Source organism: Poecilia formosa, unplaced genomic scaffold, assembly GCF_000485575.1.
Source record: "Poecilia formosa unplaced genomic scaffold, Poecilia_formosa-5.1.2 Scaffold99, whole genome shotgun sequence".
Classification (NCBI taxonomy): domain Eukaryota; kingdom Metazoa; phylum Chordata; class Actinopteri; order Cyprinodontiformes; family Poeciliidae; genus Poecilia; species Poecilia formosa.
In genome coordinates, this window is record NW_006800038.1 from 1,273,094 (window position 1) to 1,290,919 (window position 17,826).

Sequence of the window (17,826 nt, forward strand, 5' to 3'; positions counted from 1 at the left end):
TAAGAAGTGTTCCCTGTAGCTCAGCTTTAGACACTATTTTAAGAAGAGTTCCCTGTAGCTCAGCTTTAGACACTATTTTAAGAAGAGTTCCCTGTAGCTCAGCTTTAGACACTATTTTAAGAAGAGTTCCCTGTAGCTCAGCTTTAGACACTGTTGTCAATCATTGGTAATAATATGTCAGCTGTTAAAAGTTCACCTTTATGCAGATGACATCTTTCTTTATTCAGATCACTTTACTTTGAGAAAAGCTGTTTTCAGGACCTTCAATCGCTCTTTGATTGCTTCTGATTATTGGTTTCCTTGTCAGAGTGGATGAATAGTAATTTCTTGGCTCACCTTCTACCTTCTTGCTCAATCTAGACAATGGATTAAACAATGCTTTGTGATTCTTTATTTGTATAGCCCAATAAAATATATCAAGGTCTGTGGTTGCAATATGACAAAAATGTGGAAAAGCTGAAGAGATTTAAATATTTTAAGAGAGAACTGTACATGTGAATTTTTCTTGAAAAGTATATTTAATGACAACATATGATGCCAAAGCATCAAATCTCTGAAGATTATCCAGTAGTGGCACTGAAAGAGAACATGTTTGTGCCTCAGAGATTCATCTTTTACATGCCGTTATAAATCTGTGATTCTGTCAGACGATGTGTTTGGTACAAGACATTTACAAGTCTACAATCGCCTCAGCAGGAGCATTAAATTACTATAAATCACTGTTTCCAACAGCGACTCTTCACCCAAAAGATACAATGTTACAACCATACACCGGGGGGGAAAAGCAATGTTCCTGTTTTATTTTCCTGAGCTGCTTAGATTTAATGAGATAACTGCTGCTGCGGTGACTGGGGACAGATTGGAGATTTATGGTGGATCTAGGGAGAATGAATAGTCACAGCAGCAACAGAATATACTGAAAGGTGCTTAATGAAAGGCCTTAGTTGTGCAGGCGCTGGTTTATCCACCGACAGAACCAAGGCGAGGCCAGGTGGGTATTAAAGTTCATAATTTAGCCTAGTTAGCCTGAAGGTAAGAAAAGACTAATAACTAAATCAGTCGAGGACGAGGTGAGGAAGAAATATCCTTTTTGCTCTCCTACTTATAGGTTGTCTTTAAACAAAGCTGAAAATTTGCAATCAGGACAAAAATGTATCATTAAGATAACCTTTTTCTCTTTTAGCATCCAGATAAAGTTTTCTGTGTCACTTTAGAAGCTGCAAGTAATAAATACAAGAGCTTTTCGTTATTGTAAGATTTGGGAAAGACTTGTGTCATCTCAGAATTTCCTTTATGAAGAGTTCAGTAAATCATTTCCAGAACTTCAGAAAATAGATAATCTGAATCAAATTATTGATGCAAAATATCATCTAGGCAGTTAACTGGCAGACACGGATGCCGTTTTTCTGCAGTAGCTGTTTTGTACTTCTCAGATTGAATATGAATCAAAAGGAGAATTTTAAATTTTAAAACCCAACCTTTAGATAATTACAAAAGACAAACAAAACAATATAAAAAATAAAATGAATTATGAAGTCTCCATGAACAAAATTATCCTTAAAAAATGGCTATTTGGGGCCAAAGCACCAGACTGAAACTTTTATCATCCAGTTTTTGATAAAAAGAAAAACAATAAATCATGCAAATGGAAATTGATTTATTTTTAATTTGTTATATGATTAATTAATTCATTGCTACAAAAAATCCTGATTGCTTCATTTGTCTAATTAAAATAGAAACACATTACTTGAATATTATATGCAAATATAACAAAATTTACCTGAATGATTGCAAATCGTTTGCAGAAAGCGCCCAGCTGCATTTGTTTATTTTTGATCTTTACTGTGTTTATTATAAGGATTTATAATTACTAAAAAAAGCTCTGGTGATATTTCTAAACCGTCTCTCCTTCAGGGATCAATGAACTTTAAGCTGATTTTCCTTCACTTGAGCGATCTCTGTGTGCTGAGAAATGACACAGCCAGAGCTCACAAAGACAAACTCAGGATTTAATCGTCTGTACAGGAGGAGCAGGAGGAGGTCAGGACACCCAACTCACCTCACTGCAGCACAGAAAAGCTCCATGAACATTTCCACTAAACCTAAATTACAGCAGGTCTATTCTGAAGCTGCTGAAGCCGGTGACCCATGGAAGTGACTCAGGGAAAACGGCTGCTGAAACTGCAGTCACATTAAGTTTAACCTTCAACTTACCAACATGAATTAAACTCTCCAAAATGCTGCACACAGAGCAAAAGAAACAAAAGGAAAAAGAAACCCTGACTCTCTAAGAGTGTTTTGTGAATTATCACAACTCTTCAGCTCCACCACATCTAGTGCAGAGCGCAGTGAGCTGCTAAGAAAATATCAAGACCCTGTAAACACGACACACATTCTGTTTGATCGTTAATGTTAGTTCACCGTTTATAATGGAGCCAGAAGGCTGGAGTCTGATGACCTAAAACTGTTCTTCCACACATGCAAGAGAAACTGCACAGCCAGCAGGAATAATACATGCAGTGAATATCTAAATGAACATTAAAAATGCAGAACACCAAGCAGGCTGATGCTGCCTGAATGCAGCCATGTGAAAAAGGGAGGGGGAAATGAGGAAACTAAGGGCGTCTTCACACCTGATTGTCCAGCAGACTTGGACCAAAATTGCAACATTTGCTACATTTTCAGCTGCTGCGGCTCTCAAACCAACTAAACCCTATGGAAACCTGTTCCCCTCCTCGCCTGTGGGGGCGCTGCACCAAGAACCACTAAAGGAAACGACTCTGAAGAAGACATGAGTGCAACTTCCTGTTTCATAAAATGTAAACAAAAATGGAGTAGGGTAGGATTTTAGTGGTTGTAGGATTTCTCTCTTTTTTTTCCTCCTGCTATCGCTAGAGTCACACATTTGTTTTGGTTATATTTACCCAGAATGCTTTGAGGTATACTTTGCTTATTGCTTTTGGTCTCTGGTCCGCCTGGCGTTCACATATCCATTCAAACTAAACCAGAGTTCACTTCAACCAAGCACAGATATAGTTCCAATCGATTAACTAGAAACCTCCGTTTAGACTTTCTATGTCGTAGTTTGACCTCCATCCATCAGAGGGCACCACTGCTGATCCCGAAGCAGAGTCCAGTTGATACAGAAACAAAGATGGCGGAGACATCCCGGAACGGGAAAAAGAACCGTCCAAACAGAGATGGTTCTCTGATTTAGCTTTATGAAAAATGTAGCCCTTCATGTTATGAAAAGACATTCGTCCCTCTTGACACAAGAAAAAACTCAGGTTTTTAAGAAAATGGCCGCTTATCAATCAACCAACTTTAGATCAACTCATTAATCAATAAGTTGCATCTCTAGAGACAAAACGTAAGTTTTTAGGTGGAGTTTTTTTGGTCCACATCAGAGTTAGATTACACATTTGGACCAAATTTTCTACGCAAACAAACTATGGTTTTATTAAAGCGACTAAACAGAGCTGGTGTGAATGCAGGATTAAATCAGACCTGAAGGATTTGAAGGTTTCCTACAGCAAAACAGCGAAAACATCAGAACTTCAAGTTAGCCATGCAAAGCATTTTCACTCAAAATTATTTGGCAATTTTCGCAGGTAATGCACACTAGGAAGCAAGCAGAAGAGGTGAAACAGCAGCTAGCTTACCTTCCCTCCTTTCTCTGCGCTCCGCTCTGAGTTGAAAAGCTGCTCGCAAGAGGAAGCAAGAGGAGACAGAGGAGAAAACTTAACTTGAAGGCAGAGAAAGTTACAGGAGGTTCACTGAAACACTCCAACTCAAAGCAGAACCAGAAGGAGAAGGATGAGAAAAGATTGTTTTGTTTATTTTCAGGAAGCCAAATGAAAATGTATGAAAAAGTGGAACTCACTTTGTCAACGCAGTCGTCAAAGAACGCCAGGCTGGTGTCTTTGTCGCTGACGAACGAGCATTCCTCGATGAAGCGGATGAACATCTGGGTCTTGGTCATGAGCGAGTAAAACTTCTGGTGAGAGCGGTCGCGGCTCTTCAAGAATCCTGCCGATTTAAAACATCAAACTTTAAAAACTGAGCTAATTTCACCGAGAGACGACCAGCTGCGACAGCAACAATTAACAGACTTCCTCCAAAAGTGTGCGGCTTGGAGGCTAAAGACTCCATTATTCTGCAAAAGGCCATAAAAATATTCTTCAGCGTCCATTTGTGTTGGTTTGGATAATGCACGGTGTTATTACTGTAATGGCCAATTTGGGACGAGCGCGAACGTCGTGAAACGGCTCCATAATAGATGCTGAAAGCAGCTTAACTGGGTAATAAGCCTCGGTTGTTATGAGACGGAGAGCAGGAAGAGCGGCCGCTGGCACAACGCAGAGGTGAGCGCAGAGTGTTTCCTGCACATGATTAATATTTTATTTGTGACAGAGGCCACTTGTAAGCAGGACCAGCAATTACATTCTCAGATTATATACTGTGCAGTTTCATTTTTCTAATATAAAAACAAATTTTCTCTGTTATTTCAGTCTCTTTACCATCTGAAATACAAGAATCTACAAACAGCTTAACAAAACTATTCCATAATAAAACAAAAATGGCAAACCAGCCAATCCTTAATGTGGAAGAAGAAATTAGTGAAGTCTGTAAATCAATATAAAATAATTTTAAAATGAATTGGTTGGAGGTAAATCTAATATTTTAGAATATGTTTCCTTCTATAAAGATGGCGGATTTAGCTCATGTCCATATAAACACTAAATAGGTTTTCAAATGTTTTTGCTGATGCAAAGAGAAAGAATACTTACAAAAAATTGTGGGAAAGACAAAATTGCTCATGTTGTTTTTGCCTCAAAACTGTTTTTTTATTGACTAAAGTACCAAACTGCATGACTAAGTTACGTTTAAGAGAGCTTAAAGGTAATTGTTTTACAGCAGGATGTTACTCCATTAATTTGAAGATATTAAAAAGGAGAATCCCAGATTTAGGCCCCGTTTTGAATTAATAGTAAGAATATGTCTAGTGTTAAAGTTTGTCTTGTGCAGATGACACTGTACTTTATTTTATAAGGAGTTCTCCAGGGCTCAGGTTCAGGCCTTGTTTTGAATAAATAAATTTGTCAGTAATAAAAGTCCTAAAATCCTGGTGATCCTCAAAATATCAAACTCTCTTTCAGCAGCTATAAGCTGCCAGCCAAATTTCTGTTTTTCAGAAATCACTTACAAATCTCAGATATTGTTCTGCACCACATAATGACCATATCAAAGACATACCAACTTACAAATAGTCAGACATTTGCCTTGTTTTAGAGCGCATATTAACAGTTTTGCAAGCAGCATTTTTTATTTTTATAAAAGATGAAGTGTTAATTTATAAAACACCTTACAGGTTATTTTTATTATTATTATTATTATTATTATTATGACATTCTACCCATTGTACCTATATTGTGTATTTATTTCCTGTTTTGGTTTAAATCTCAAACTTATTGTTGTAACTCTGATGACCTTTCAGATTTATTCTGAACACTTCTGGTCCTTGTACGTCTCCATGTTTTGGGCACCAGACTTGAATGTCACGTCTAACTGATCAAATCCCCAGAAAAAACAACAACAACAAAAACAAGAGTTTGATCATGTGAGAAATGAGAAGTTCAGAAGCAACCTAAATGTCACCTTCAGAGATACTGGAGTGGAAACGCTGCAGCTGCAGAATAATCAGGACTGACATCTTCAGCCTCACAGAGAGAGAAACTCAAAATGGTGTCATTACAGACATCATTATTTCTATATCTTTGTTTTTTTATAGTAGCATAGAAAGTGATTCAGACTGTACTCGTGTCCCACATGTCATCAACTTTCTTTCTTCCCAATTTAACAAATCAATCCAACTTCCTCCCACTCCAGAATATTCTGACTTATTGGTTATTTCTCCAACTCATTCAGCATTTCCACATGACTAAGATTAAAGATTAGCTCTGATTGGATTTAATCTCTCCAAAATACATCCGTCTCATATTTTCTTCATAGTTCATCTTGTATTTAACCAGTATTTTTATTTAGCTTGTCTAGTTTCTGTTATGCAACACTGTGTATGCAATTATCAGAGGTGGGCAAAAGCTGTATTCAAGTAAGAGCAGCTCTTCTTCAACATATCTTTATTAAAGTATAAATAAAAAGCAGCTGTCCAAGAAATTACTCAAGTAAGAGCGTCTGGTGAATCTTTGGTTAAAATATGTTTGTTTTTCATTCAGAGGGTAGAAAATCCGGAAATGTTACTCAATAAGAGCAGAAATACTTCATAATAAAATGACTCAAGTAAAAAGTCCAGTGAAGTGAACTTTTTTTTAAAGTTACTCTGGTAAATGTAATGTTGTCTAAATGTAACTTGGTATTACTCAGCTCTGGCCATCATTCAGCTTCACCTCCCTATAAAAGATGAAAGCAGTTTCATCTGAAGTGGTCGACCGTTTAAAGTTTTAAGTTTTAGGAAGAGAATAAATAACTGTTTCAGCATGCTGTTTTTGTATTTCTTCCTCAGGTTTTGGACAGCCATCAGAGGAAACGTGCCTCATTACTCTGTGCTGGACTTGTTAGGGTTCCTGTGTGAAGACTTTGAAGCGGCTGCATGGAAACGGTGGAGTCGGGTTAATTCATTCGGCCGCTTCCTCTGGGAGTCCGATCTCCGGCTTCACATGCAGCGCTGGTTTTGAAGTCGTTTTGATCAGACGATTTCGGCGTGTTACCTTGTAAGTCAAAGAGCGAGCTGGCGTCCGTGGCCTTCTCCGACGGCGCCTGTGTGATGGGGCGCAGGAAGGAGCGGTAACCCTTTAAAATGGCCGCCATGAAGCGCAGGAAGGCTTCCTGGATCTCCAGCTCCAGCATGTGGAGGCTCTTCCCACAGCTCAGCTCTTGTGTGTCGCTCATGCTGAGCTCCAGCAGCCCGTCGGAGCGGTACTGACCTGGGGACAGAGCCGTACGTTAGCACAGGGCTTCCCAAACGTTTCCACGCCACGGCGCCCAAACAGCTAGCGGCTGGGGACTGAAAACTAGCAAACGATGCTACAAAATATGTAAAGAAACTAACTTTTAGAATGTTTTACCACTTTTGTCCTCTACTTTCCATAATGATTCCATTCGTTTAGCATAAATGTTGTGTTGTAGCTTCTGATTTTAGCTGTCCATGCTATGCTAACTGACGGAGCAAAGCAGCTATTTTGACTGTTAGCCAATCAGAAACATGAGCATCTCAAATAGCATTCCAATTAGACTTATGATAAATTTATCTGGGTGATAATTTGACCCAGAAATTATTGCTATAAATGATAATATTGTTGTTTTGAGACCATTTTCAAGTAATATAATGTTAATGGCATAATAATGCAATAATATTATCAAAGATCAATAAACTTTAAATTGTAATAAACATTTATGCTGTAACTGGAAGATGTTTTAAATATCCAAAATAAAATTAATTATGAAGTCTGTAAACACAATTATCCATAAAAATGGCTAGTTGAGACCAAACCACCCGAGCTACTATCGACGTATGAATAAGCCAAAACCAACCAATCAGAGCCAGGAGGCGGGTCTTAGTGCTGCCAATCATCTTAATGTACTAAACATGCTAATGGCAGAGAAACAACTTACCATTACAGAAAACCTGTTTATCTGCCGTCATCAACAAGCTATGCTAACTCCTACGTAGAGGAGCGCACACGGAGAGTGATGGACAGCGCCAAGACCCTCCTTCTGGCTCTGATTGGTTGGTTTTAGTGAGCCTTGGAAGAAGATGGAGTAGCTTGATTTTTTCACAGATTATCTCTCATTTTAAACTGTCACAACATGATGACAGTTGTAACAAATATGTAAAAAAATATATTTTTTAAAATAAAAGTTCCATCCTGCAGGTTTAAATTGATCATCTTTGACTCCTCAGCTGTTTAAAATCAGTTTTTTCCAACATTGATTTTTCCTGTTGTGAAGCCAGTGAGTTCTCCTCTATAAAAAGTGGTGTAGTTGTTCGGATGGCAACTTTACGAATAGATTTAATACCCAGAGAGAGATTAAAGTATTACTGTATCAAATTGGATTAGCAATACATTTTTAAAACAATGAAGCTCAAGTTTATGCCTGCTTCCCCCAAAAGGACATGAAACTCTCTGGAAAACTTCAAAATGCATATCAATTTCCAGACTTCTGGCAGTGGCAGAGGAGATTTTCAACTTCACTGAATCAGAAAATTCATTTATTCAATTACTGCGGCTGAATAAGCAGCAGTTTCTGTGGCCGAGCCGCTCAGAAAGTCGACAAGAACAGAGCGAGACGCTGATTAGGATATTATCCCAGGAAGGATTATTTCTCAGTTTCAGCTTGCTGAATGAAGAGGACAAGGAAAGAGTGAAGAATGAAAGCTACAAAAATATTAGAATAATAAAACTGGGGATGATTAATGAAGCACATCAGTTTTTTTATTACCCCTAATTACCCAGAAAGCTTTAAAATTGCAGCTACAGGCGTAATATGAGATTAAAACACCTTGACACCTTCTATTCATGAAACTTTAAAAACATTTGAAGGAAAACGCGGAGAGTACTCACCGTCGACCAGCTGCTGGTGCAGATTACTCAGCACATTCATCAGGTTTTTACACGCTTTCTTTGGCAGGATCTTCCATGTGAGAGCGCGTTTATCATCGTTGCTGCAAAAGCAGAGAAGCAAAGAAAAGTTTGGCCTAAACCAACATCAAAGTTCAGACCACCTGCCAAGCTTTCAGGCAGGTAAAAAGGTCCACCGGTTACAAGAATAACTGCTGACAAAACGTGGATACTTTGAGGAAAAGTTCATTACAAGAAACCTCTAAATTTAAAAACTCAAAAAAAAAGAAGAAAAAAAACTGCAAAAAATTTCAAATTTTCCCAAAGTAAAATTTAAATACATTTCAAACACTTTCAAGGTAAATTTTCAAACCAGTTCTACACTTTAGAGATAAAAACAATACGAATTAACTAAAAAAAAGTTTTTACTCACCAATATATGATTTTATATATGTAATATCTTGTGATAATATTCTACATTTTACAGCACCGACAATATAGCAGAGGTTTGTTTTAAAACGCCTCTCTCTGCTTACTGGAAGATGGTGTTTGTGTCCAGGTCCACACAGTTCACGTCAGGCGGAGGGTCGTAGAGGTCAAAGTACCGGGAGTCGACGCCGACGATGAACGGACAGGGAGCGCTCAACACGTCGGCCAGCGCCAGGGGGCAGAGCGGGATGTAGGGACACGGCCAGTGGAAGGGGAAGATCATCTGAGGCGGAGCAGAGAACAACAAACGTCACGCCGATGCTGACGATTCAACACAGGAAGTTATTCAGACCCTCTGAGCCCAAACCTCATGTGAAACATCTGAAAACTCACATTCCAAAGCAACAGTTTTATGATGTTTTATAATCTACTAATGGAAACAAATCTGTTAAAAACAAAAATGAACTCCTTAGAGGTGACCTATGACCCTTCCTGAACAGGTCAGGATAAGTCTACTGCAGGGATGCCCAAGGTGTGGCCCGGGGGCCGTTTGTGGCCAGTAGGGCCGTTTCTGGCCCAAGGGGCCGTTTGTGGCCTGTAGGGCCGATTCTGGCCCGGGGGCCGTTTCTGGCCTGTAGGGCCGTTTGTGGCCTGTAGTTCATTTGTGGCCCTGTGGCCGTTTCTGGCCCTGTGGCTGTTTCTGGCCCGTGGGGCCATTTGTGGCCAGTAGAGCCGTTTGTGGCCTGTAGTTCATTTGTGGCCCTGTGGCCGTTTCTGGCCCTGTGGCCGTTTCTGGCCCGTGGGGCCATTTGTGGCCAGTTTGTGGCCAGTAGGGCCGTTTGTGGCCTGTAGGCCATTTGTGGCCCTGGGGCCGTTTCTGGCCTGTAGGCCGTTTCTGGCCCTCGATCCCAGTTCATCCTATTGATGCAGATTTAAAGTTTTCACTGATGGTAACATAAAGTTCAACACAAAGTTTTCATCCAGGTTTTTACTTTGGATTTAATTTATTTTACTAGTAAAAGGAGACAAAGATTTGCGGAACTGTGCTGTTAATAAGTTTGTCACAATAAACCAAAACTGAGCCATTTTCTTGTCTCTAAAAATACACAAAAAGTCCAGAAAAAGATGAAAGATTTAGTGTATGGTTTGCCTTTTTTTTTAAATCTACTATTTGCACATCTGTTGTCTACACAAATCTGATTACTTTGCTCCTTTCATTAAAATATTACATTTTTATTTGTATTTTTTATTTAGCAAGTAAAAATAATTTTTTTTTAAAAATTAGTTTTTGCTATAAAAAACTTTTTGCCCCATGCCAAAAGTTTGGACATCACTGGATCCATATAAAACATGTTTGTTACATTTTTGCACAAAATCATTCTTACATAAAGACAGAAAAGAGTTTGATAATCTGACTGGACAACAAGCTGGAAGTCGTTCTCCGGGTTTCTGGTGTCAGTGTGGCGTGAACACAGTGACTCACCGACACCAGCGCCTCTGTGACGCTGGTCAGCACCGCCGGCCGTAAAGAATGGACCAGGATTTTATGTTCGGTGACGGCGAACACCAGCAAGGTGACGGCGTTCTCCGGACCGAGGTTATGGAGCAGAGTGGAAAACCTTCCTCCGCTGAGGAAGACAAACGTAAAAATCGTATTTAATTTCAGGAGTAAGGTCGGTAAGTTGCATCTAATGTCAGAGGGGAATATTTAGGCTGGTGAATAAACCTGCTGCTCTCACCTGAGCGGTAAGGGAGAACTGACAGGCTGGCTCAACATCAGGCTGTCATGAGGAGAAAGCTGCAAAAAAAATGGAGAGTCAACCAAGCAAAAACACCAAACACCTGCAATAAATCATTGAAACGTTCATCCATAATGGAGGAGCCAAACACAACCCAGCAGGCAATCCGAGAAATTTCACCGATTTCACTCCTGCAATTAAAGAGCTTACCTGCACCAGGATGCGAGGCCTCTGGGAGGACGGGAAGGGAACTTTGTGCATGAAGTGAGAAATATGTCTGGAAAAAAGAAGAAGAAGAAGAACGGGGGACGTGAGGCCAGAAATAACAGCAGTGGGTGGCAGAATAATGTCTTTTATGTGCAGCAGGGGGACATAAAAAGGCTGTTTCACATTACCACAGCAGCAGAATTTCAGGAAAAAAAAACCTTTTCTTTCAACAAAAAACATAAAAATTGCACTTTTTTGTTGTGTGGAGAAAAAAGAGACTTATTAAAGTGAAGGAATGAAGGCAGCACCATCCGAGTCTCTGATTCAACCAGCAGAAAATCAGGGCTGCTGGGAAAAATATAGACAATATCTGACAGCAATAAGTAACAAATCAAGTAGACCAGACATGATAAATTTACCTGGACGATAAATTGTCCCATAAGTTATCACAATAAACGATAATATTGGTGTTTTGAGACCATTTTCAACTAATATAATGGTAATAATGCAAGAACACATTGTCAAACAAATTCTAATGAACACTTAACACTGGAACTGTTTTATTTATTTATCCAAAATAAAACATCAGAAATGACAAATAAAATGAATTATGAAGTCTTCAAAAAAGAGGACTTTTGTCAACCAGTTTATGGTAAAAACAAGAGAGAAAAGAGAAACTATAAATCAGGAAAAAATTTAATTATTGAGCTCGTTTTAATTTAGTATGTGATTAATTGATTTATTGCTTATTGTGACAAGGAAACACAATGGATTTAAGGAGTCACCATTAAATTTAGTCAAAAACATATTTATAATTATGTAACATTTATTTTCTCATTAAATCAGACTAAAGGAATGTACTCATCTAGTGAAGTTTCCCATAGAAAGAACATCTGGACCAAAACTTCCAGAAACCGTCTACCGTTTCTTTGGCATCATCTGCTACCTTTTTAACGATATACTTACTGACTTGTTAAAACTTGTTTTCAAGGTGACTCATTATGCTTCCTAGAACAGGTTGGGACAGATTTATTGGTGATACAAAACATGTTTATTAACTTTTTATCCAAAATGGAAAAAAATCCTTCTTGGACAATCAGATTTTAGTTTGTTTTAGGGCGTCCTGTCACTTTAAATCCAAATAAGCTGCTGCTAGCCACATCCCCCCAACTCAACATTTACACTTGCATGTGAAAATGGCTGCAAACACATGCACAATTATACAACCATACATGTTTGAAAAACAGAAGTGGAGCCTACTGCACAAACAGAAGGAATGCAGCAAGTGGTTTCTGGACAGTAAGGCAACAACAAAACACTTGTCGTTTCCAGCAGCCATTGTACAGCGCATACAGCAGTAAAACCAGCTGACCAAACATGTTTGAACTTTGCTTGGGTTGCTAGGTAACGGCACAGGACCGTCAAATTCGACTTAACATTCCAGAGGTTTTTGAAACAGCTCATTTTCCAGACACCAAAAAAATATTAACCTATTGCCAGGAAATGGCTGTTTTTTTTTAAGTGTTTGAACTGTTTTCAGAAACAGTTGAGAGTCAGATGGAAGTCCAAAAACACTTGTCTTTTCCAAACCAAACCTGCTGAAGCTGGGTTGCTAGGTAACCAGCTTGGCTGGGGATGCTAGGTAACACTGCAGTGTGACTCAAGTAACAGGAGGTTTCTGAAACGGCTCATTTTCCAGACACCAAAAAAATATTAACTTATTAATTTTAGTTTTTAAAGCACCTGAGTTGTTTTTAGAAGCAGTCGAGACCAAAATGGAAGCACTAAAACGTACAAAATGTTAATTTTTGCATGATGGGCCCACTTTAAAGCGGCAGCGCTTACTTCTCGATGGGCAGCGCGTGCGGGCCGGAGATGGAGTATCGATAGAGGAATGTGAGGAACTTGCGGAAAGCGTCAAAGAAGGGCCAGTGGGACAGCAGGCAGATGCATTTGTTGGTGTAGACTGAGCTGGCGCTGGCAGCGCCGTTTCCAGGATTGATGGCGGCATTCGCTGCAGAGCTGGACGGAGAGGCGTTGCATTGTTCTGGGCTCAGGAGGCCCAGCTGGGAGAGCTGCGTATCAGTCAGGCACTCCTGTGGGTAGGGCTCATAAAACTGGATGGCAGCACCGTAAACCTGAAACAGGAGAAGGCGATAAATCACATCCATCTTTTCACGCTGCTGCTCACTGAAACGACCTCCATCAGGACCTCCTCACTGTGTAACTCGGTAATTATCCGAGTGAATCCACTTCATATATGCTGAAGGTCCACTAGAGCTGGACAAACGGTTATTTTAGTAACCGATTAATCAGTTATTCTGACAATTAATCGATTAATCGGCAAATTAATCAATTAATCGGATTTTAAAAATGGCACATTCTGCAGATTTTTCATTTAATCACAAATCTTTTTTATGCATTATTAGAAATATATTAAAAGATGCAAATAAACAATACAATTCCTTTTTAAATAAGAAAATAACATTTTATTGCCTCAAATGAGATAACATGGCATTCCTTCACATGTCCTGACATCAACATGTGAACATCAATGTGGTGCAGGGCTGTACTTCCCTTTGGGAAATACGCTTAATACTCTTAAAAGTAAACTTTTTCAAAAAAAGAAGTTACTCAAGTAATTGTAATTGGGTTAATGTATCTAGTTGTAGTAACGTTTGTCCAACTCCAGAAAAAAAATGTGTCTTCTTCCTAATAATTAATTTTTTTAACTTCTGCTGATTCAGTTTCATATCTGCGCTGTTTGTCAGGTGATTCTCTTCAGGTAAACTGAGTCTTTCCATCCTGCTGAGCTGCGTTAAAAGTCGAGTCACACACACCTCCTGCCTTTCTCCCAACATAAACACACACACAGAGCCTCGACTCGGCAGCCGGTTTCGACATTATTTGAACTCCGACGCCGCTAAACCATCGCTGCACTCTGGAGGTTGTTTGTTTTCATCCCGATTGTGTTTCACCTCACGGTTCAGCGATACGGGTCGGCTCCGGCCTCAACGCAGCAGGAACTCTTCACAAACCGAGAACCAGAGCGGTGAGGTCGCGTTTATGTTTACCAAGTCAGAGACTCAGCGACACGTTAGAGAGAAATCTGAAAGCTAAGATGATCAACCAAACTGTGAAGGGCTCGCAGTCAAAAAGTTACAAAATTATTCCTGCTGATAAAAACAGGAAACTGGAAAGATGTTTGTGCTACAGATATATGCAAATCTATGCAAATATGTAATTTCATATTAAATTTAAATTTTTTCCGTTTTTTCTTCAACTTTATAACTCAAAATTCCAAATATTTCCAAAAAAATGATCTCAGTTCTGTTGAAGAATCTGCAAACTCAGATGTAAAATCTAGGAGGGATTTTTCTACATTAAATACAGATTTTATTCGGTGGCATCCTTATTTTATTTTCAACCTTGTTTATGTAGAACTTTAAATAATGATAATGCACTAAAATGCTGCAAAACAACAACAGAACTATAAACAGAAGTTAAAAATTAATAGTAAAATGTATTTAATTTAAAAAATAAATAAAATATTGTACAAAATTATGAAAAAAACTCAAAATATTAAGATTATGCATCATTTCTGACATTAAAAAAATAAATTACTGAGCACAAAACAGAAATGTTGGACTAATAACTGAAACATCTTTTAAATAATCTCTCTTGCATTTTTAGAGAAAAATAACTAAATGTCAAAAATTAAATCTCCAGAAAAGGTCAAAATTAAATGCAACCTGCTCACAAGTTTTGATGTTTTATAGATTTATAATGAGATTCTTTTGCATAAACTGGAATTAAATAATGTCAACGTCAAAAAGTGGTGTGGGAAACACAAACACATGAAATATTTAATGTGTTGCAACAGAGATGTTTGTGTTCTCTTTGAATTTGTCGTGAATTTGCAGAATTGTACTGACTGCAACACGCCTGACCCAGTTTTCCTTTAGGGATGCAATGCATCGTGTTTTTTTAGATGTGTTTAGTCTGCAGACCCAACAGCTGCATATGTGACAGTTACAGACTTCCTGTCACCAGTTTTTTATCTGATGCTGCAGTCCAGATGTTTGTGAATAAAAATGAGCGTTAAATGACGTCTAACCAGCTTACCTTCTCTCCAGACGCGCCGGTGAGGACGAAGGTGGAGAAAACAGGGAGGGAGTACTTGGTGTTTGCTGGCCAGCTCTCGATTGTTGCCCCCATGGGAAGGCAGAAGAGAGGGACCGACTCCGGCAGAGGGAAAGACTCGTAGTCCTCCTCCGGATATCTGCTGAATAAACCTTAAAGGACACAGAAAAACAAGAAAACAACCTTTAAGTGATAGTGAGGTGAACTCCTCTCTGTGGCAGCAAATCAAAACTTCTTGTGGAGGTGAAATTACTTTTCCAATAGTGCTAAAACCGTCGTTAAAACGCGCCTCACTGAGTCAGTGCAAAAACGCTGGGCTCTGTAATAATCAATCAGTGCTTTGTAACGAGGCTGTGGAGTAATTAGTCTCTGTCAGCAGGACAGAAATAATGAAACCCTGACTTCATTTAATGAGCTGTTCAAACCGAGCTGCAGCAAACTTTGGATAACGTACTTGTTCTGAACAATCCAACTTCCACGGGTCTTAAACAGGTTTTACTTCCTGGTTATGTAAAAAATAAAAAAGAAAGAATAAAACAGCATCAGACGCATCGCTCTGACAGTTTGAGCATTTAGCTGGGATTTATCTTTACACAGAGAAAAGGGAGGAAACGGAGTTTAAAATGTTTTTCATTTATTTATTTTTCCAACAGACTTAAAAATATTTCCCCAAAATGATTGATTGATTGATTGATTGATGGATTGATGGATGGATGGATGGTCTGGTTGCTATGGCTACTGCAGCTTCCTGTGGAAACAAACTGCAGAAATCTGCAGCGGTTTTTTGCTCCGACTCACTCAGTTCGTCAGAGACAGAATCAGTTTCCTGCAGATTCACCAACATGTTGCCGACTGAAAGTAAACAAAACTCAATCTGCCAGAAAAATAATCAATTTGACTTCTTAGCGTCCAAATCACACAGATGTTTCATGTTGAATAATAATAACAATAACGTCACCATAAAAAACACGGTTTTGATTTAAAGCAAACGGAAATACTGACAGAGCAGGAGTTTATCGCTTCAGGTTGAGACACGCTTCAGCGAGGCTCAACCTGTTAGAAAGGATGCAGAGAAATGCAGGCAGAGCAATCTGCATCCCCGAAGACACAAACATGCAGGAAAAACAAAAACAACTGAATTACATCGTATAAAATATCAAAATAAACCATGAATAACCTTCAATAAAGCCAAGCCATGCTGAGGCAAACCACAGCCGCGCTCATGATTTAAAGGGACAGTGTTGTGTTTTCCAGACACACCAGTTTTATAGCACAATCAAGTAAATATGTTACACTGAACTATAATGTAACATATTACAATTGTTATATAAAAGCCACATACATCAAATATGACTAAAAACATTTAGTAGTATAACACGTTGAAATTGGGCCTCTGTCTCTTTAAGAATCTCCACTTTAGGAAGTCATCACAAAACGGCTCCTCTATAAATCCTTTAATGTTTTTACCAGCGTTGCTCTGAGAAGTAGCTCCTATACTGAGCTCAGCAGCTCCACCAGGTGTTTGCCAATTGCTGCTGGCTAGTCTGAAGGATCTGAGTGGGTGCTGCTTTATGAGACAGCTCCTCAAAGGCGGAGCTAGTTCCCACCAGCCGTTTTCCACAGCTAAATGGTTGCCATGGAGATTAAAGGATTTCTCAAACGTGCATGAAAGAATCAAGGTAAAACTCCAGGTATGTTTTACTGAGGGAAAAACTTGATGTAAAGCTCAAAAAGTCAATTTTAAATAATACTGGCCCTTTAAAATACCAGTCAGAACTGATTTCTCTCATTTCTGATGTCAGACGTTATGAAGGTTTACCTGCTAAGAGACACACCTGCATCAGGAAGGCTCACCTGCTTTGTAGGCGATCACGTTGGTTTTGGCCACAGATTTCTTGTAACACAGGTAAACGGAGGAGCCCCACTGCAGGCAGGAGCAGAGCAGGAGCACAAGGTGGACAATCAGAGACAAGGTCACAAGAAGGGAAGCAGGACAAGGTGAAGTAACTGCAGCAGCAATCCATTCATAAAAAACAAACAAAGTTATGAAACCTGGGCTTGGCAATGTGGCTTGAAAATAAAATCAAATTTTTTTTATAACACATCCAATTTATGATTCTAAATCTTTTATTTTCAAAAAAGAGATAAAAAGTGACAGAAAATATAAAAAACTGCTTTTATTTCAACCATCCCTTTCTGAGACTAATTTTGAGAACAAAGTTAAAATATTAGCAGAATAAAGACGCAACTTTACAAGAAAAATGTCTCAAAATTCTGTTTAAAAAAAAATAAAAACAGAAAAAACAACTTCGCAATTATGTTGTTTCCATTAAATAAGAAACAATTAAAATCACACATGAATAAGTTTGTTCACGTATAAGTCATTGAAAAACATGCACCCAACTACTTCCTGTTGTTGCCATCTTCGTGGTTTCTGCCAGTAGTAACAATTATTGTTCATGAGATTCATATAATGCAGAAAAAAAGTTTCCATTGCAGCTTGCAAAATAAACATATTTCGATAAAAAACTGCCTCCACTTAGCGCAGTTATATGGTCAATGGCTGCGCTGCCGTTACAAATGTGCAAAAAACACAGCTAATGAAATGTTGTACACCAAAGAATCTTCATGTGTTAGATTGGTCCAGTCAAAGTCTAGACCAAAGTGAGATCATGAACCTGTGGAAAGACGATGCTTTCACCCAGTCTGAGCTGAAACTGTTCTAAAAA

The 17,826-nt window shown here is 38.8% G+C and overlaps 1 protein-coding gene across 7 annotated transcripts in view; it reads right to left on the reverse strand.

Moving 5' to 3' along the window:
• The window catches only part of LOC103142641 (C-myc promoter-binding protein-like), a 66,410-nt gene that overhangs the window by 24,313 nt on the left and 24,271 nt on the right, over positions 1–17,826 (reverse strand). For 4 of the 7 annotated variants that reach the window (XM_016674677.1, XM_007558791.2, XM_016674678.1 and 1 more), the window contains exons 4-14: positions 16,952–17,021; positions 15,080–15,249; positions 12,800–13,092; positions 10,958–11,024; positions 10,748–10,806; positions 10,492–10,636; positions 9,116–9,291; positions 8,583–8,683; positions 6,729–6,944; positions 3,884–4,029; positions 3,663–3,701 (exon numbers count right to left, since the gene is read on the reverse strand). In XM_016674677.1, the coding sequence (XP_016530163.1) occupies positions 3,663–3,701; positions 3,884–4,029; positions 6,729–6,944; positions 8,583–8,683; positions 9,116–9,291; positions 10,492–10,636; positions 10,748–10,806; positions 10,958–11,024; positions 12,800–13,092; positions 15,080–15,249; positions 16,952–17,021 (1,482 nt within the window). The remainder of the gene's footprint in view (positions 1–3,662; positions 3,702–3,883; positions 4,030–6,728; positions 6,945–8,582; positions 8,684–9,115; positions 9,292–10,491; positions 10,637–10,747; positions 10,807–10,957; positions 11,025–12,799; positions 13,093–15,079; positions 15,250–16,951; positions 17,022–17,826) is intronic. The other 3 variants (XM_016674679.1, XM_016674682.1, XM_007558794.2) reach the window with 1 other exon arrangement.